The sequence below is a fragment of the Colobus angolensis genome, unplaced genomic scaffold (assembly GCF_000951035.1).
Source record: "Colobus angolensis palliatus isolate OR3802 unplaced genomic scaffold, Cang.pa_1.0 Scaffold194, whole genome shotgun sequence".
In the NCBI taxonomy this organism is placed as follows: domain Eukaryota; kingdom Metazoa; phylum Chordata; class Mammalia; order Primates; family Cercopithecidae; genus Colobus; species Colobus angolensis.
In genome coordinates, this window is record NW_012115088.1 from 2,747,928 (window position 1) to 2,769,049 (window position 21,122).

The 21,122-nt window shown below is 36.8% G+C and overlaps 1 protein-coding gene across 1 annotated transcript in view; it reads left to right on the forward strand.

The window, feature by feature from the left end:
• The window catches only part of PREX2 (phosphatidylinositol-3,4,5-trisphosphate-dependent Rac exchange factor 2), a 289,450-nt gene that overhangs the window by 223,531 nt on the left and 44,797 nt on the right, over positions 1-21,122 (forward strand). The window contains exons 36-37 of the mRNA XM_011940917.1: positions 16,378-16,444; positions 16,691-16,881. Of these exons, the coding sequence (XP_011796307.1) occupies positions 16,378-16,444; positions 16,691-16,881 (258 nt within the window). The remainder of the gene's footprint in view (positions 1-16,377; positions 16,445-16,690; positions 16,882-21,122) is intronic.

Here is a 21,122-nt window from a genome sequence, read left to right on the forward strand (position 1 = left end):
GCAAGTGATAATAAGAGCCCTAAGTAGATACAAATGGAGATGGAGTGGAAGAAAAAGGCAGAAGGAACTGAAATAGTTGGAGTCTTATTGTTACTTGAAAACAAAAGAAAGTATCTCTGGTGTGAGACTGTGAATCAAGCCCACTAAAGTGTTCCTGCTCTCCTAATGAATGTTCCTCATGCAATATTTCACATGGTCAAGGAAGAAGGATTCATCTGTATCAATCTTAAATGCCATCAAAATGCATTACCAGCCGTATTCTTTGTATCAAATTCCAAAAAAAGTATCAAAATATATACTACATAATATTATATATGGTAACATATAATTTTAACTGTATAATGATAATTATATATGATTAAATATAAAATGTTTTAATAGAATAAAGCAGAACTTAGTATATTTTCATTTGTGTATTTAAATATTAAGACATTTCAATCAAGCAGAATTGAAAGCCTATAGTTCTAATCCATTCATAGTATATTTCAAATGATTATAAAGGAAATCCCAGAACTTTGTGAGACTGTGTACAAATTAATTCATAATCCCAGAACTTGGGAGATTGTGTACACATTAATAATTGAAAAGAGTCTGGGATGTGCTTCAGTTTCTATAAACTTTGAACTTCATGTACTTGAGATATCAGTGAACTCAGATGTAAAATTAGATGCATTCAGAAAACAATGAGAGATGACAGATGAACAAATCCCTTGCTAGTCTTAAGCAGAGGCATTTTCAGTAGACCTAATATGACATTCATGGCATATCTTCTGAGCCAGGTAAGAAAAAAAAATAAAAATATGCTTAATAGACCAAATGACATTTAGGTTATGGGGAGAACATTTTCAGTTTGTTTCAGTTAAATATGAAATTTCTGCAGTGGGGTGAGTGAGAAGACACAGAAAGTTAATGATAATGATATGGAATTGCTGCATTCATATACTGGAAGATGGAGAGTTGGCCAAACTTGGATTCCAATCTCTACCCTTCCTTTGACTAGCTTGAAAATATTAAGAACTTGCCCCCAACAGGCTTGATATTAGTATTTTCAAGCCTGTTTTCTAATCTGTCCATTCAGGCTAGTGATGCTTCACAGACTGTCACGAGCATTAGCTGAGAAGAAGTATGTATCATCCTCAGTATTTGCCTAACATACAGAATGGCTAACCACAGAGATTTGTGTCTGAAGACGTGTTTTGTGGAAGGTAGCTTTCGTGGGTTTCCTTCAGAGCAACTTAGAGAACAAAATTAACATCAAGAGTTTCTCCAGGGTGCTTGGTGTTGAAGCGACTGGCCCCACTGAGTAGAAAAGACATATAAGTAATTTGCATGAAATAGCTATGCAAAATGGAAAGGGAAGAACTTTGTTTGCACGCAGAGATGTTCCTGAGAATAATGTAGATACTGCATTTGATTTCATACTAGTAAACATTATAAAGATAGAGGCAATTGTTAAAAACAAACAAAAAAAAAAACTATTCAGAAGAATGTACAGCTTCAGCTGTGCTTCCAGTCCTGGATTTAGCCAAAAGACAGAAAAGATAATTGCCCTGGTCTGCTGAGAACAATGGTACAAAAGGCCTGCAAGTACCTCCAATGGGAGTATTTGAAGTAGGAACTGTTTACGCAATGTGTAATTGAAAGCTATTTGAAAAGTATCACAGTCAGGTCTGTTTTACTATGCCTTGAATCTACCAGATTCTGTAGGCAGTTAATCAAGAATTGCTATTAAGTCATTTCTGTTATTTTGCAATCAAAAATAAAAGTTGTGGCCTGGTGTGGTGGCTCACACTTGTAATCCCAGAACTTTGGGAGACTAAGGCAGTAGGATCACTTGAGGCCAGGAGTTTGGGACCTGCCTGGGCAACACAGAGAGGCCCTCACCCCTCATCTCTACAAAATTTTTAAAAAATTAGCCCCACGGTGGCACATGCCTGTAGTCCTAACTACTCAGGTGGGTGAGGTGGAAGGATCACCTGAGCCCAGGAGTTTGAGGTTATAATGAGCTATGATTGCATCACTGCACTCCAGCCTGAATGACACAGTAAGGCCCTGTCTCAAAAAATAAAGTTGTGAATGAAATAGTAATTCCCCAAGCTTAACATCTTTCCATGTACTTTTTTTTCCTTCAACTTTTATTTTAAGTTCTGGGATACATGTGCAGGATGTGCAGGTTTGTTACATAGGTAAATGTGTGCCATGGTGGTTTGCTGTACAGATCATCCCATCACCTAGGTATTAAGGCCAGGATCCATTAGCTATTCTTCCTGCTGTTCTCCCTCCCACAACACCATACAACAGGCTCCAATGTGTGTTGTTCCCCCCACCCTCTTGCTCTATGTGTTCTCAGCATTTAACTTCCACTTACTTATAAGTGAGAATATGCAGTGTTTTGTTTTCTGTTCTGGCATTAGTTTGCTGGGGCTAATGGCTTCCAGCATCATCCATGTCCCTGCAAAGGACATGATCTCATTCCTCTTTATGGTTGCATAGTATTCCATGGCTTACATGTACCACATTTTCTTTATCCAGTCTATCATTGATGGGCATTTGAGTTGATTCCATGTCTTTGCTATTGTGAACAGTGCTGCAATGAACATATGTGTGCATGTATCTTCATAATACCTTTGGGTATATACCCAGTAATGGGATTGCTGGGTCAAATGGTATTTCTCCCTCTAGGTCTGTGAGGAATTGCCGCACTGTCTTCCACAATGGTTGAACTAATTTGCACTCCCACTAACAGTATAAAAGCATTTCCTTTTCTCTGCAACCTCGTCAGCATCTGTTGTTTTTTGACTTTTTAATAATTGCCATTTTGACTGGTGTGAGATGATATCTCATTGTGGTTTTGATTTGCATTTCTCTAACGGTCAGTGATGTTGAGCTTTTTTTCATAGGCTTGTTGGCCATATGTATGTCTTCTTTTGAGAACTATCTGTTCATGTCCTTTGTCCATTTTTTAATGGGGTTGCTTGTTTTTTTTCTTTTAAATTTGTTGAAGTTCCTTGTAGACTCTGAATATTAGACCATTGGCAGATGGATAGATTGCAAAATTTTTCTTCCATTTTGTAGGTTGTCTGCTCTGATGATCGTTTCTTTTGCTGTGTGGAAGCTCTTTCCATTTATTTTAATAAACACTGCATATGCCAATATTTAAAGTTTTTAATATGAGAAACTAATAGCTAGTTTCTTGCTTGTTAGTATGTCTAATCCAGGTTGGAATGACAATATAGTTTACAGGGAAAAGTGGACATTTAAACTCTTGTGTTTGCTTTAATAATGCTCTTAGTAGAAGAAAACAAATCTCATAGAGATATGTTTAGAGTAATAAGGAAGGGTTTTCAAAGCAATTTCTCAATGAAAACCCAGTGAAGTTGTATTGCAGTCAGTAAATTACATATGAAAACAATGTCAATTTTATTTCTTTAATTTAGTTAATAATGTTAAACTATCATTTTTAAAAGTCTGATTAAAAATTAAAATATTGCAGAGATGACAGATTTTAAATGAAGATGGCTACTTATGTTTGTTTGCAGTTTTTATACACTTTTGGTTATAATTAACAAACATCACTTCTTGTGATGTGGCCCTACTGTGCACGATGATCATGCAACCACGTGTGACTTGCTGCTCTAGTCTCTACTCTGGTGAATAAGACAAAGACTTTTGGGTGTTTGCATATCAGGGCAGTATAAACTGTCATACAGTTTGCATTGACCAAATCTAGTTTTTAAATTCAATTTTAGACTTTTTTAGAAATCTAATTTCTAAATTCTCACAACTTCTTTACTGAAGTCTGCAAGCTACATTTTGAGTGACACTGAGCTAGGGGACATAGGTTGGGATTTTTTTTAATGCTGCTGAGAGATGTAGCTTTGGCCTGTGATATATCTGTGTGTGTTCTTTACACAGGGAAGGAAATTGTAAATTGAGCTGAGAGCAGATTCTGAAAGAGGGAGAACAAGTCTGCTTTATGCCCAGGCAAAAAAGTGTCATTGAAAACAACACTGGGGAAAGGGTCACACTATAGTAGAAAAGCAGGTGCAGAAAGAGCCAGTGTTAGCACTTTCTGTTTTCCCATAAAGGAAAGACTGCACAAGTTGGGTTCATCCAACACTTGTCAGGCAAAGAAGGACACGCCCCTACCTCCTGAGTACTAGATGCATATTTCCTGCAGGAAGGAGCTTTGTCTCTTGTCTGTTGTTCTACAGAATATTGCTTTGTACCTTAATAGATGCTCAAAATATATTTGTTGAAATAATTGAATGAAAGTGTTAAGAACACATCCTTATGTCCAGAATTCATAATGTGGGATTGGTATTTTTTGTTATTCTCATGTTTCTATTGTTGAATGCCACAGGGTTTCAGGAAGGTTAGACAGATTTTACAGTAGTTTATCAATGATAAGAACAAGTGAAAAAAGTTCTCTTGATTTTCACATCGTTTACCTCTTCACTGCCGGCGGAATCAATGATAAATAAGATTCTCTCTCTTTTACCTCTTCCCATCTTTTGTCTATTTTCTCCTCCTCTGTTTTCTTCTTTCATCAATTCTTTCTTTCATTCAACTATTATTCATATCTGCTGAGTAATCTCCCAACTGCTATTTCTATTGCTGATACCTCCACCTCTTTTCAGGGAATTAAATACCTTTCCAGACTTAAATTCCATGATCAAAATGGGATATTCCTTTTCTCACCCTTAAGATTCTCCTTATGTCTTAAAGACTCTGCATTCACTTTGCCTCTCTAATACGTCCTTGCCCTGGTGTGTTTCTCCAGCACTCTGCTGAACCTTTGTAGATCACTCACCACACTGGATTATAATTATATCTTTATTTTCCTTTTTTCTAAACCACACCATTGGTTCTTTACAGATGAATATTTTCTTATTTTTACCTTTTTATCCCTAGCACTTGGCACTGCCTGATTTATGAATTATTTGTTTATGAACAAATAAGTAAATACACAGATCTGGAGTTCAGAGTTATGAGTTTACAGATTAGGGTCCCTGAGAGGAAAGCAAGATGGCCTGGGAAAAGTTTCAAAGTGTGAATAGTGAGACAAGCAGAACCCAAGAAAACAGATGCTTATGGGATAGGCAGTGAAGAGGACACAGAGTAAGTAGGTAAAGCAGGGAAAGTGTGTGAGCACCAACAAGGCGCCAGGGCAAAGTCAAAAGGGCAAGAGAATAGAGAATTTGAAGGAGTGGGTGCTACATTTAAGAAGAGATTCAGGACATGATATCTAGAAAGTATCTACTGGATTGGGCCAGTGCAGTCATTGGCATCCTTGGAGGGAATGGTTCTCGTAGGATGACAGTCAGCTGAGGAGAGTGGGTTGAAGATTTGGAAGTGGGATTAGCAGACTGGACTTCTTCAGGATAAATTTTGAATGGAAAAGGAGAGGAGTTATTGGACTATGTCCAGAAGGGGCATGGAGTGAATGAATATTTATTTCTTAACTAGAATGAATTTGGTCAAGCTTACATTTCTTTGCAGGGAAGACTCAGTATTGCATGAGATTGTCCCTTGTTATTCATTATTAATTTTCATTTTGTCTTTAAATTACTTAATTTTGATTCATTAACAGTATTTACTGACCAACTTCTCTCTGTCAGGCAGTTTCCTAGGTGTTGAGCTTGTGGCGATAAACATGACAAAGTCCCTGTCCTCATGCAGAGTATGTTCAATTCCAACTATTCCCTTAAGATTCACCTTTGATCTGTCTATTCATGTGAGGAGTGAAGTTACCAAACAGGTATCAAGAGGAAGTTTCAATTATTTGATATATTTCTCTTACTGTATTCACAATGTCTCTAAATACTGCTAGTGACATCTTTCTAATGTCTGTATATCTATAATTCTAGCCATATTCCATTTTCCTGGCCTTCCCTCTGTAGCAGATGTCTACAGCTATTTATAAGATGAAACTCATTCCTGAATTGTCTGCCTTAATATCTTAGAAGATGGTGACAATTCTATACTGCTTCAGCTGGTTTGAATTAAGCACTTTGGAAGTTTAAAATAGGGTAAAATAGGGTTAAAAAGACCTGGTTTGTCTTTCTCAGTCAGCTATCTTTTTCCTATTATAACTACAGTTTATGAGAGAAATAGTGAAAGGGGATGTATGTTTTGTGATGGAGAAAATTTATTATGCTTGGCAGGATTTTTTCTTGAGCAACAGCTACCATCCATGATGGATAATTTTCAGTATTTTTGATATGAAATCTTACTTGAAAGAAAACACATTGTCCTTGGAAATGGTGTGGAGCTATTATTCATCAATAAATTTTGAAAATTAATTATGCATTTATTTATTCAACCAAAATATGTTGATAACTCACTGTGTGCCTGGTGCTGTGTGATGGGGTAAAAGAGAAACTGTACGTTGTCTCTGTTTTCAAGGTATTTATGGTTTAGTGGGGAAAGAAACATATAAACAAATCCTTAAGACATAGCAATACTGAAGCAGCAGATACTGAAGTTAAGGTATATGCCTGGTGCTAGGGTATAGGGAAAAGCTGCTGACTTAAAAGATACAAAGTTTGAGGAGGTGATGTGGAAGATGGTTCTGGAAGAATGAATAATAATAATAAGCAACACTGAGGGACTTACTATGTATTAGGTACTGTACTTAAGGACCTTGAATTTTGCCTAATAAAGGAAAGCTCAGCCTCTTATAGATTCTAGTGCAAAAGTATATAAGCCAAGAGTCAGACACTTAAAATCTCAGTATAATAGCGTGCAACTATGTTTAGTCTTTTCTTAGTTAGAACTGAACAAGAATTTTGCTGTGTCATTTCTTGCTAGAGTAATTTGTAGGTAAAATGGTGCTATTGTCATCACAGTTACTGTGTGACTTGCAAGGGACCCTGAGAATATTTTTCTCTTGACTATAGTTGTCTCTTACTGAAGGAGAGATTGGTAAACATCCTCACTCTCTAATTTTAAGTTCTGATGATTGTTAAATACTTTAAGTATTGTGTTTCAATGTTCATGGAGTTGTAGCTAATATTTATAAGCTTAAGAAGAATTCCTCCTGCATATAAAGAATCGTCTTAAAAATGTGCATAATGATTATTTTATGTCTTTAAAATTAAACTTTGTAATACATTTTTCCTCTGTTAGATCATATATATATATAGTTGTTTCATAGTATTAGTATAGTAACTTCAACCCTTTCTAGCTCTCATGAAATAAAGTTCAATTCAGTTCAGTACTACATTAAGAAGTATTAGGTACATGCCATGTTTCACACTCATTCTCTTACATTATGGGATTACAAATTTAAAAAATGGGTCTCTGCCCACTGAGAGTGCATAATTTAGCAGAAGGAACAGGATGAGTGCAACTCAGTATAATAGAGCAGGATAAATTTGTTTCAGTGGAGAAGTTCTCAAGATGTCACATTTGAGCTAAGTTTTGAAGAATCAGTAGAGTTTTGCCAAGCAGAAGGAGGTGAGAGGGAATTCCAGGCAGGAGAGAACCATATGCAGGAAGGTGGGAAAACTTACATGTGGATGGTGTGTTGGGAGAACTCGAGCAAGGACATGGCAAGGCATGGTGTTGAGAGACAGAATGGGAAGTTTGCTGGTAAACAATTAGGAAGGCCCTTGAATGCTTGGCTAAAATGTGAGGCTTTGGGCACTGGAGAAATTTAAATGATATCAAAGCAAGGTAATGAAATGATTACATTTATGCTTTACAAAGGCAATTTTAAAGGTAGATTGGAGTTAAATAGGGTATACAGAGATAGGACGTGGTAGAAAAAGAGTCACCCCATCAACTTGCTATTCATAGTGTCTTTGTAAGAATTTTATGATTTTAAACCTAAAAAGTTATTCTTTGGTATGAAGATGCAGAATTATCTTGAAACATAATTATCAAATTAAATAGAATTATTTTGAAATAATTGACTTGACTTTGATGTTTTTGTATATAACTTGACTTTAATGTTTTTCCTAGGTATGAGATGTTTCGAAAAGATTTACTTCTTTTCCTGTCCATTTCCATGGAGATAATATTCCCTAATGGCAAGACATGGTGTTGCCATTGGAAAATATGTGTATATGCGGTATTTTAACAGTAGTTGGCATCCGCAGTGATATGTACATATCACAGGAGCAGGAGAAGGAATGTCACCTTAGCAGAATCATAAAAGAGGGAGCAAAAATCAAAGTGGAGTGATGGAACATTTGGAAAGCAGAGAATAGGATTTCAGCCTGGTCAGGTCACTAATGGAGGCTTCTCAAAGAAAGGAGAGCATTGACAGCAGTGAAGAGTAGAGAGGTGTGTCTCCACTACCTCTCACACCATCATTACTTTTTCATTAAAAGAAGTCAGGGAAATGCTTTTTTAAAAAATATGGTAAAGTCTTACTTTCTGTAGTCACTTATTGTCTTGTCTTGTTAATATTCTAGCAGGATTTTTTTTAACACTCAAGTAGAAATGAAGCTATTAATTGGTAACAGGCAGTTCAATGACAACTGCGACCTTAGGTGGTCCATTTTTGACAGGCCAAAAGACATCCAGGCAAATAGAAGACTATCTCATTATTCAGAATTTCTCTTCATGTAACTTTAAGTAAAATGCATCCCAGAGAAGTCAATGCTAATGCTTATGGGCACGGGGAAGGTACATGGGATAGAGGTGCAAATTAATATTCTCCCACCTTCCCACTCATCATCGTGTATTCTTTAACTGTATGTGGCCACAGGTTGAACCTGTCTGGAGATTTTCATTTATACAAGAGATCAATGTATCTTCATGAGATTTTCTATGGATTTATATTTTCCTAATTTAGGTGCTGTGGTAGTTACATTCGGTTTAACAATGAAACTCATAGAGATACCCAGTCACACCTGTAGTCAACTGCTGTACCATTATAATAATGGCATATCTAATCATGTCTATAAATGATATCTGTAATTGATCAAACGCTGTTACCATTCTTTTCTGAAATGCAGAGTACTTGATCAAATCGAAAATACTTGTAAAATGCATAAAAGCAACCTAATACGGTTTAGAACATTTTGGGGTAGGAAGCAATATTAGAGGAAGTATATATCTGTCTGACTAAGTGAGAACTTTCTGTAAATGATTATAAATATAGAGAATATCTCATAAGCAATGATCTAGAGAAGAAGCAAGCGTATAGCAGAAATCTGGGCTGAATACTGTAGTTCCTCCTTATTTACAAAGCATGAGGCTCTTAGGCCTTAATCATCTCCGTTAAGAATTGGATATTCTCCACCATGCCCAGAAAAGGGGGGAAAAAGTTTGCCAGATGAGAAGAATGCCACTTTTGTCATTGATTTAACCTCTATTTCCTTTGACAAAATAAATTGGTTTAAATATTTTAAATGAGGCAATTGCATTGTCTTTCCTTGTGTGAAAAAGTGAACATCCCTGGAGCACCAACTTAACCCTGTTGAGCTAGGATTCTCATTACTTACCCACTTGATAAAGCACTTTCCTCATTCTTAAATTAGTATGTTGACTTACATAACTGTCTAAACCAATCTCAGCATTCCTCAGACTCCTTTACTCTGTCATGGCGAACATCAATTCCCTATTTATATCACCAGAGTCTTGTTTTGAATGCTGAATGATTCTTTCCCTTTTAGGGTCTCTTGCAGCATTCAGTTCTCTAAATTTTCATATTTGATGAGTCATGTATTTCCTCCCATTCATCCTTTTGTTTTTCCTTTTTCTGCTGATAGCTAAGTGTTAATTTTGTAGTGCTTCTCTACGGCTTACCAAGTTAATTACAAATCTTTGGTTTGATATTTAATTTCCTTATGATGTGGATTCAGCCTACTTAGCCAGCCTTCTCTCTCTCTCTACCTTACATGAACCCAGTCTTCAGTCACATTGGCTCTGCTCATTGTGTACCTGCTCTGTTGTTCAGGGCATTGCTTCCACTTGAAATACAGCTTTCCCAGTTTGACCTGTCAGAATTCTACCCATGCATCAAAGTCTAACTCCTATGCTATATTCTTATGAGGCCTTCCTTCTGTAGACCCAATGACTCTTTATACCTTTAAACTCACCTGTCACTTCCCTGCCTTGCTTTATAAATACCTGTGTATTTGTCTTCTGGATTAGATGGTATGCAATAAATGACAAGATTTGTTTCATTGTAGTTATTTGACTGGATATATTTATACCACTGCTTACTATAACTTACGTTTTACCACCTCTCTCATTGGTATTTTATCCTATAGGGACTAAATGAAAAAAAAATAGTGTCTTTTTTTTTTTTTTTTTTTTTTTGTATTTTTTAGTAGAGACGGGGTTTCACTGTGTTAGCCCGGATGGTCTCAATCTCCTGACCTCGTGATCCACCCGCCTCAGCCTCCCAAAGTGCTGGGATTACAGACTTGAGCCACCGCGCCCGGCCGAAAAAATAGTGTCATAATATATTCATTTTACATGGCAGAGTTAACTGACGAAGTTATGACAATGAAGCCTGCTATATGCCAGCACGAAAGGAAACTTACTGTGCAGCCCATATAAAATAGTAGCCATACTTTCAAATGTCTTAATAAGATTTTGTATACTCAAAGGACCATGATGTCATTCTTACTAACCTCAGAAGCATAATAAAATATGGTTAGTTTTGGCATTCATCAAATTTTGCCATTAACTTTTCCCATAAAATTTGATTAAGGGGCATTGCAAGACTTTTTTAATTAAGGAAAGTGCTTTGGAAATTTATGTCCCATCCACAGTTTGTCAAATTCTGAAAGATACTCATGTTCTACAAATACCTGTAAACATTATGATTGTAAAATATCTGAACAATTTTTTCGGATGAGGAATACCTGAAATTAGTTGTAGCCTCAAGTATAAATTCTTATTTTTTAAAAAAGTTGAATTAAAAATATATTGGCTAATTATATTACATAGGAGTATCAAAGTGGCTTTATTTTCTGGTTATTTCTCTGCACTTCATCCGTTCATAGATATGGTTGATAATATTTTGTTGCTTTTTATTATCATGGATTAACAAATCTTAACTACTAGCACAAGTCTGGATGAGCCAATACAAAATGTAATTCTACATTTTCAGTAAACCTTTGTCTTCTATGAGTATTTTAAATGTTTAAAAAAATGTGTGAAAAATGTTTTAAAAACATTGGATATTTTCTATCTTAGTTCTGCTATATAGCTGGGGGTTTCTTTGTTTTGTTTTGTTTTGTTTTGAGATGGAGTCTTGCTCTGTTGCCAGGCTGGAGTGCAGTGGCGCTATCTCAGCTCACAGCAACCTCTGCCTCCCAGGTTCAAGCATTTCTGGTGCCTCAGCCTCCTGAATAGCTGGGATTACAGGCGCTCGCCTCCATGCCTGGCTAATTTTTGTGTTTTTAGTAGAGACGGGGTTTCACCATGTTGGTCAAGTTAGTTTTGAACTCCTGACCTCGTGATCTGCCCACCTCGACCTTCCAAAGTGCTGGGATTACAGGTGTGAGCCACCGTGCCCAGGCTATAGCAGTTTTAAAAAGGCAGATTGTTGCCAAATAAAGTTTCACTTGATGTGGGCTACATTTTAAACCTTTAAAAGTTATTTCTCTAACTTATTTTTTTCCTTTAAACATTTGCACCGTTGAATAGTTGAAGACTTGTATCAAGTCAATTTAAGTGAATGTAGCAAAATCAGATCAGCATGATCTAAACAGCTCATAACTGGCTGAATCAATGACAACATTTTTTTTTTTTAAAGGAACATTTTTTTCAGAAAGAAGAGAGTGCTTCCATTCTACCAGCTGTTTCTGTAGCAATGCTTCCCTTAGGTGGTACTAATGAGCTATGGGCTGCTTTTACAGAATAGTTTTCTTCCCAGATAATTCAAGGTTTAGAAGAGCTGCACCAAGTTAAGCCATTTAAATGATAGTCTTCTTTCCTTTACTCTGAAAAACATTCTTTTCTTTTTAGGCCTAAATTCTACTTGTACACTGATCATGAAATTACATAGATTCCAAATATCCAACTTAATGTTTATTTCTTAACATGTGTCATAAAGTATTTCAGATTACCTCCACAGAAAGCAGGAAGGCTTCGACCTTAATATTATGCCTTATCATAGCTAAAAATTGTCCAGAGATGCTTCCCACTGCATGTACTTGAATAATAGTTATTATTGTCTATTGAATGAGTCCTATATGCCTATCACACTAGTGATCATTTCATATGCATTAATTTAATCTTCAACACCATGCTATGTCAGATAATTCTAATATCCATTTTGAAAATAAGAAAACTCACACTTTGAGAGGCTAAATAATTTGACTGTGACTTGTGTACTATTTTTTACCACATTGCTTTTTCTACCAAGTTTACTTGAGAAAAGGCATGAGGACATCTGATCAAGGTACTTCTGTGGGTTCCAGCTTTGAGATGCCGCCTCTGTTCCAAGCATGTAAAAAATGCTAGATAAAATATGAGGATAGAAAATGCAAAAGTCACAGCTGGGCTCAAAAACAGTTTGTTATCTCCGTGGCCCAAGAATGGAAATGAAATGCAAGTGATGAGTTGTGGGCTACGCTGAGGCCTCTGGCCTGCTGGACTCCGGAGGTGGACAGAGGGGCTGGGACAGCGTCTGCAGGGCAATGGGACATGAAGGTTATTGTACACTAGGTGGAAATCCAGAGCCAGCCTCACTTTGAAACCAGGTAGTAGAGGACTCCACTTCTGAATGAAGGATGAAAAATCTGCTGGTCACTATTGCTTGAGAGGAGCTTTTGTGAAGCTTGGTGTTTAAGATTGGAAGAGGAAGTCGTTTTAGGCATGGCCCGAAACCACTGAACCAAACTAAACCAAATCCCTCACTAGTTCAGGGACATGACTGGTGATAATCCAGATGTCAAAACAATGTCATAGTCAGATCAGATATAAAACTGCTTACAAATGTGTGATCCTGGGCACAAAACCATTTTTAAGAGAAGGATAATGAGAGAGAGAGGGGATGGAGCTATATCAAAAAAACTAAATAAAAATAATTTAAAAATCATCCCACTTCAAATGAACTTACAAAACCTAATTCCAAAGTGTATGAGGAGACCTAACAGTAAGAAAGACAGCCAACAAAATGGGCCATTAAAATGAGTTTTCCCCAGAATATTTAATATATTGAAACAGCCTGGCAAAGTCTATTTTGGATGCCCAAAGGAATGCCATTGTATTAGTCTGTTCTCATGTTGCTAATAAAGACATACTTGAGACTGGGCAGTTTATAAAGGAAAAGGTTTAATGGACTCACAGTTCCACATGGCTGGGGAGGCCTCATATTCATGGCTGAAGAGCAAAGTCACATCTTGCATGAAGGCAGGCAAGAGACTTTTGCAAGGGAACTCCCACATTCAAAACCATCAGATCTCGTGAGACTTACCACCACGAGAACAGTATGGGGGAAACAGCCCCCATAATTCAATTATCTCCATCTGGTCCCACCCTTGACACGTGAGGATTATAACAATTCAAGGTGAGATTTGGGTGGGGACACAACCAAACCATGTCAGTCATCCATAAAGAAGCAAAAATGTCAAATGATTATTTATTTACAAATATTTATTAAGATCGTACTGTGTTCCACATATTATTACGGGTGCTAGAAATGCAGAAATGAATAAAAATAAATAAATCCATATCTACTAGAGGACTTGCATTCTAGTGGGGAGTTTACATTTTAGTGGCAGAAATGAAATAAGAGTAGGTGAACAGGAGGCTTCCACTGTATCTGTAATATTTTATTTATTTAAAAGGTGAAGCAAAAGAGCAAAATGCTCATACTCGTTAAAGCATGGAGCATAAGTGGGTTTTCACAGGTTAATCCTACATAAGTACCTGTACAATTGAAATGAAAGGACACACAGACTTTTCAGTAGAACATGCATTGTTGGACACAGCAATAATATTTAAAATGTCCAGTCTTCTGGCAATGAGGCAAGTTCCATGGCCATTTACCTCTGTGGCTCCCAACTTGCTTAGGGTAAAACCTTATCAGGGCCTGTAAGGTCCTGGGGTCTACCTTTGTGGCCTAACTTGCTCATTCACTCTGCCCCAGCTCCTACCCCATTGCATGCTTTTGTACCTCACAAAATTCAAGCTCGTTTCCTCTTATGATGACAGCACTCCTTTTGAATTATCTCTCTTTTAGATACTGGGGAAAATCTTGAAAATTTTCAAATGATGTCTCAAATGAGGCCTTTGATTTTAGTCATGGAAATAACCCTTCGGTCTTATTTTGCTCTCGATCTAGTGCTTTTAGTAGACACTAATTCACTCAGCTAGATAGAGCTGTATTTTCATGGCACTTGATGGATGTTCCACTTTGCAGTGTCTCATGTCACCATGACCCAGTCTAGAGGGTTGCTGCCTGGGGTTGCTGTAGCCCCCACACTCCCATCAGTGTTATGTGCTCAGGCTGAGGGAACTGCAGATGGTACCTGGAAATGTCTTAGGAATGCAGAGTGAGTTATAATGAATAACAGCCAATCTTGGATGCTGAGTTGTTTACGAAACTTTTTTAGGAGGGTGTAATATGTGTTTTAGACAAGAAGAAACTGCTTCTCAATAAGGATGAGCATAATTGTCATTTTGGAAGTTAGTCTTTAGAGCTAAAGCATTCGTAAGTTAAAGTGTAGAGCTTGACTAATCCATGTTACTTTATTTTTAAAAGACAAAACACTATTGCTAGTAATGGGAATATCATTCTGTGTGGGTGTGAACACATATGTTCAGTGGGACTCAAAAAACCCACGCAGGGTGTAGAGTTGTCCCTCACTGATTTTGCCCAATTATACTGTGAATTTGATAATAATTTACCAACACTTTGAAGTCCTGCAGATGCTCTGAAACAGCAATATAATCAGATTTTATTTGAATATCTAATATGACAACTCACTCTAATAGGGACTTGTTTTGTTCTACCAACATTAAAATGTCACATTCCAGAAATGTGAAGTTTGTCACCTCATCAAAAATAGATACTAGATACTAGATGGTTAATTTGAATGTATTTAATGACATTGAACTGTACACTTGAGAATTTTAAAACGGCATAATATGCAGCTATAAAAACACCGAGATTATGTCCACTGTAGCAACATGGATGGAGTTGGAGGCATTACCCTAACTGAAATAACTCAGACACAGAAAATTAACTACCGTATGTTCCCACTTACACAGAGATGGAAGCAACAGACACTTTTCACAACCCCCTTCCCAACCTATTCCCACTTGTGGAGAGGTTGGGAAGGGGATGAGAGTTGAAAACTTGCCTGTTGGGTACAGTGGTCACTATTTGAATGATGGGCACAGTAGAAGCCCAAATCCCATCATTATGTAATATATCCATGTAAAAAACACGAATCTAAAAATAAACTAAATTAAAAGAATGGTTAAAATGCTAAATTTTGTGTTTTACTGTATACATTTTACCATCACTAAAAAAAAAAAAAAAAAGATACTAAGTCAAATAAAATGTAACTATTTTATCTTCATAGATCATTCCCTTAAAATTCTTGTTTAGTATTGAGCCACAAACCAAGCAAACACAGCAATAATTCTTTGGAAATTGCTGTAATTATTGCAGGCCACTAGGATTCCACTTTGGGTATTATAATGGCTATTTTAATACACAAAATGGCATGGAATACTATACAGCCGTAAAAAAGAGATGATGTCCTTTGCAGTGTGTCCTTTGTTTTTTTGCACAAAGTGTATTAGGCCACTAGGATTCCACTTTGTGTGTTGAAATAGTCATTACCATATTATATCCTGGTAACAAAGAAGAGCCACTGAACCCTCAGAGAGAGTTTCACTTCTAATCGGAGCATAGCTTGGTGCTGGAAAGAATCGCCTCAGTGTTCTGTTTAAAGTTAGGTTTTTATAAGCATTTGTTTCATAATATTTCTCACAATAAATGAAAATTGGATAATGTTCTTCAATAGTCACACAAATATATTTCTTCAACTTTTTAATAATATTGATCATTATAAATATTAATAAGCACTTATTCTGTGCTGTGCACTGTTCTGCATATTTTATCTGCATTAACTCATTTAATTTTGGCAGTCTTATGAAGTAGAAGCTAATGCTTTCCTAAAATTACAAATGAGAAATGTGAGCATAGACAAGTGATCTCTCCAAGGCTGCACAATCGTAATAGAACCCGTTACCGCGGGGTCTATTTTAAATGGAATTTTAACCATCTGTTTTAAATGGTTGACATTTGTGCAACCCCAACCTTCTAATGTTCAATGCTTTTGTTTATTCACTTGTTTTTAAAAGGAAGTCAGTGATTCTTGAACATCTTCATGCATGTTATGTCTTTGTCTAACAACAAATGATAACTTATTCCTTGGATTCTTACAGGGCATTCTACTTGGACAAGTCAAATTCACCACCAAACTCCACATCCAAAGCTGCCTATATAGATAAGGTAAAAACAGATGATTATATTTATTGGTGCTTTTTTATTTAAGTATCTCCCTTATTTAATTTTTCTGCTGTTGTTCTTGAGCAATGAGTAATTATAAATATTTGTAGTCTTCAATTCCGCTACCACCAAAACAAAATAATATTTTAGACTATTCTTTAACAGCTATACCAACTATGAATTTTAACCCATCTAAAAGGATTTTACTAAACATGCTGAACTTGACGTTCATCACTTTTTTTCCTGCAGCTAATGAGGCCTCTCAACGCTTTGGATGAACTTTACCGACTGGTAGCCTCGTTTATCAGATCCAAGCGCACAGCTGCCTGTGCAAACACAGCGTGCAGTGCCTCTGGGGTTGGACTGCTGTCAGTTTCCTCGGAGCTGTGCACCAGGCTAGGCGCCTGCCACATCCTCATGTGCAGCAGCGGTGTGCATCGGTATGTGACCCTCCCGCCTTGCTTGCCTCTTCGTTAGATCGCACTTTATTTGATGGTTTTTGTTGACATTTTGGCTTCACAAAATTAAAACTGGAAACATTCGAAAGACTCGGGTGTATTTGGAATAAGATTTTGGATGTTTTCTGGTTTTAATTTTTGTATTTTCAGTGACTGTTTAGTCATACACGTGAAGGCAATCCCACGTGTATATCATTGTGGCCCAAAATCTTATCATACTTGCGTTTATATTAACATACTTGCATTTTAGGTAAAAATGCGCATTCATTTTGTTCACTAGAGGAATTTGTTTAGTAGGAGCTGACTTAACTAGCTCACAAAACTGGTTTTCTCACTGCCTTTGATAGACAGTCCACTATTCAGTGGTTCCAATCCCTACATCCCGAGTGTTGTGAGCTAGATGCTGCTTGGAGTTGCAACTGCTTTCTAACTCCTGGCAAAGTTGTGGTCCAGGAGCTCACACAATGTGCTATTCCAGAAAATGTAAAGGGAAATATTTGATGGGTTCTTTTCGGGTGGTTTATCTTAGGCAACTGTGGTCTGTCTGGGACAGCCAAGATAGGCATATAAATACATCAGACTTAGACTCGAAGTGTGAGTGGGAATCCCTGAGTCAAGTTCCTCTTCATAATCGTATGCTGTCGCCTCTCCATTGCCACAAGGAAACAGAATCAAGTAAATGGAAATAATAGGACAGAATTTTAGTCCTTGTTTTAATCTAAGTAGGAAACTAGTCTGTCATGAGACAGTCTCTTCTTCTATTTATTTACTTTTATCATACTTTAAGTTCTGGGGTACATGAGCAGAATATGCAGTTTTGTTACATAGGTATACATGTGCCATGGTGGTTTGCTGCACCCATCAACCCGTCACCTACATTAGGTCGGTTTGATTTCGAGGATAGTGTTTACTTACTCAAATTTACTTGGCACTGAATCCATGCAAAGGATTGCAGTCAGTGCTATTGGCTGTGTAATAGAAAGTGTTCATGTCAGAGACATAAAACATGAAGAGCAAGCAAAAAAATTTCAAAAAAATGTTAACATAAAATAACATGATGATAAAAATACACACGCATACAACACACACAACTCAAGAACAAGAAAACATAAATGTAGGAAAGTTGCAGCTAAAGAGTAGGATTCAGAGGGAGAATAGATCTTTGAGATGGTTAGACATGGGAACTCTTCATGGAGAAAGTGATGTTTGAATTGGGTTTTCATGGATCAGGTTATAGAGGCAGAAAAGAAAGAAAGGTCATTGAAGGCAGCAGCTTCGCCGTCTGGGAAAATCCATTTTGACTTGAGATGGCCACATTCTAGTTTTCAGGCCCTATGCAGCATGAATGTGCTTATGAAAAATGGCAAGAGTATTTCTCTAAAAAGAACATTAAATTTTCGTAGTTGGCAAAATATGCAGTATTTTTCACTTTAATTTTCATTGCTGTGTACTTTGCTGTCTCTTGCAAGCTTTATAAAATCTTAATTGAAAATATCTCTATCTGAATGGATGAAAGATTTGAAAGATTTTTTGCTAGCAAAGAAATAATATCTTCCTTCTGATAAACTTATGTTCATATGGTCTGTTTCTATTCATTCATTCATTATTCATTCATTCAATAAATATGCATTGAGCACCAATCATGTGCCAGCACTGTTCTAGTTGCTGAGGACACAGCATTGAGAAAATAAAGACCCTACTTTCATATAGTATATACTGCACTGGGGGGAAATGGTTGATAAAGTAAACAAATAAATATGTAATGTAGCAGGTGGAATAAATCCAAAAAAGAACAGAATTCAAGTGAATAAAGGAAGATAGGGTAGGGAAAAGACAGGCAGATTAAATTAGCATTAATTTCTAGATATTTTAATGCCAACCTGAATCAGATGGGGAGATTTGTGATGGGGGATTTCATAAGACACTGGTATAAAATGAAGGAGTGGTCGGGTGCAGTGGCTTATGCACTTTGGGAGGCTCAGGTGGGCAGATCATTTGAGGTCAGGAGTTCAAGAGCAAACTGGTCAACATGGTGAAACCCCCTCTCTACTAAAAAAAATACAAAAATTAGCCAGGCATGGTGGTAAGTGCCTGTAATCCCAGCTACGCAGGAGGCTGAGGCAGGAGAATTGTTTGAATCTGGGAGGCGGTGGTTACAGTGAATGGAGATCACATCACTGCACTCCAGCCTGGGTAACAGAGTTAGACTGTGTCTCAAAAAACAAAAAAAACAAAAACAAACAAACAAACAAAAACCAAAAAAATAAAAACGAAGGGGTGAGTCATGCAGATATCTCAGAGAAAGAGCATTGAGACCATAGGGAGCAGCAGCTCAAGTGTCCTCAAGTGGGAAAGTGCACCATGTGTTCAAGCAACAACAAGGAGTCCATTGTGGCCTCAACAAAGCATCATTGCCTTGAGTACTTGTGCTCTTCTCTTCTCTTACTCTGGTATATCAGAGGTCTGGATACACTGGAACCAAGGAGGTACTTCAGACTTTGGAACTATAAGCACCTACTCTTAACTCCACATTAATATACTGAAAGGTAATTCAGTTAAATCTGCCATTTAACCCTACAGACCATGACTAAGTTGTCCAAATTACTCTCTCAGATGTTTCACGAGCAATTTTAGAATTAGACTGGTGTTGTGTAAGGGAAATAGATTGATGTTCCACGGCTATTTTATACTTACTATATGCATTGATTAGTGTGTTAGAATCACAAGGGACATTGACATTTTAAAATACTTTTACTTTCTTGATTTCTACAATTCAAAATAAATACAGCTTTCGTTAATTCACTTCACGAGATATTTACCAAGCTGTGGGCACCAATGCCCCATAACAGGGGGTGAATTTAAGGTCAAAACGATTTGAACATTGTATAGTTTTATTTTTCCATTATGCAGAATAAAATGGGGAATATAAAATAGTCTTTAATTTTTCAGTGAAGGCTATGCTTAGATTTTTCATGATGATAAGATATGTGCTAATTTATATTAGGATCCAAAAGCCCACAGAAGGCTGTTCCTAAAATAATCCTTTAGTAATTCTAATTTAGACAGCTAGAGAGGAACCCAAGCAGATCCACACCTGCATGCAACATTAAACACAGAGGTTTACCCTCAGGTTCTAACAGAGGGGAGAAATTCGCAGCGTGAATCAGAATAAATATTACAGAGGCCATTTTTATCATTTGCTTTTAAAATCAAGATAAAAAAAGTCAAAAATATGGTATCCACATTAGATAGTCAATTTCCTGCCTTTTCCGATTTCACTGGACAGAAGGAGGATCTAAAATGTATTTTAAAACTATTGAATTATATTGTGTGTGTTTGATATTAATGGGAAGAATGGTTTTTCAGAATGAAAAGGCAGATTTCATTAGCATTAATGTCTAGATGTTTTCATGCCAATCTGAATCAGATGGCAGAGCTACATACAATAGTGAATATGAGATTAGTAGGAATAGAATTCAGGATGAATTATTAAAATCTTCCCAAAGCATTTAGCCTGGTTTTGTTTTCAGTAAATTATCTTTTGTAGAGTACTCTTTTTGTGTGAATGACAAGTCTCCTGATGGACTTTCTTGTCCATATGCTGTTCAACCATTCGCTTACGTTTAATATCATCATTGCTATTAAATAGTGGCAGAGGAGCAGGCTGGACTCTTTTGAGTTGATCAGATTTTTGCCTTTTAATTAATATAAATATGATTAAAAGGTAGTTAAATATATAGAAAAAATTCTATTCTGTCATCCTTTTTCGTTTTCATTTTGCATTATCTCTAGTAACTTCTATCAAACAACACACATCTGAACATAGTTTCATTTATATATATATAGTGTCTTATTTGTGCCGCTATAAGAAAATACATGATACTGAGTGATAGAGTTTAGATCTGTGTCCCCACCCCAATCTCATGTTGAAATGTGACCCCCAATGTTGAAAGTGGGGCCTGGTGGGAGGTGATTGGATCGTGGGGATGGATCCCTCCATGAATGATTTAGCACCATCCCCAGTTTACATGAGATCTGCTTGTTTGAAGATGTATGGCACCTCTCCCCCAATCTCTCTTCCTCCTGCTCCAGCCCTGTAAGAGGTGCCTACTTCCCCTTCACCTTCCACCATGATTGTAAATTTCCTAAGGCCTCCACAGAGGCAGAAACCGCTGAACCCTGTGAAATAGTTCCCATTACCCAGTCTCAGGTATTTCTTTATA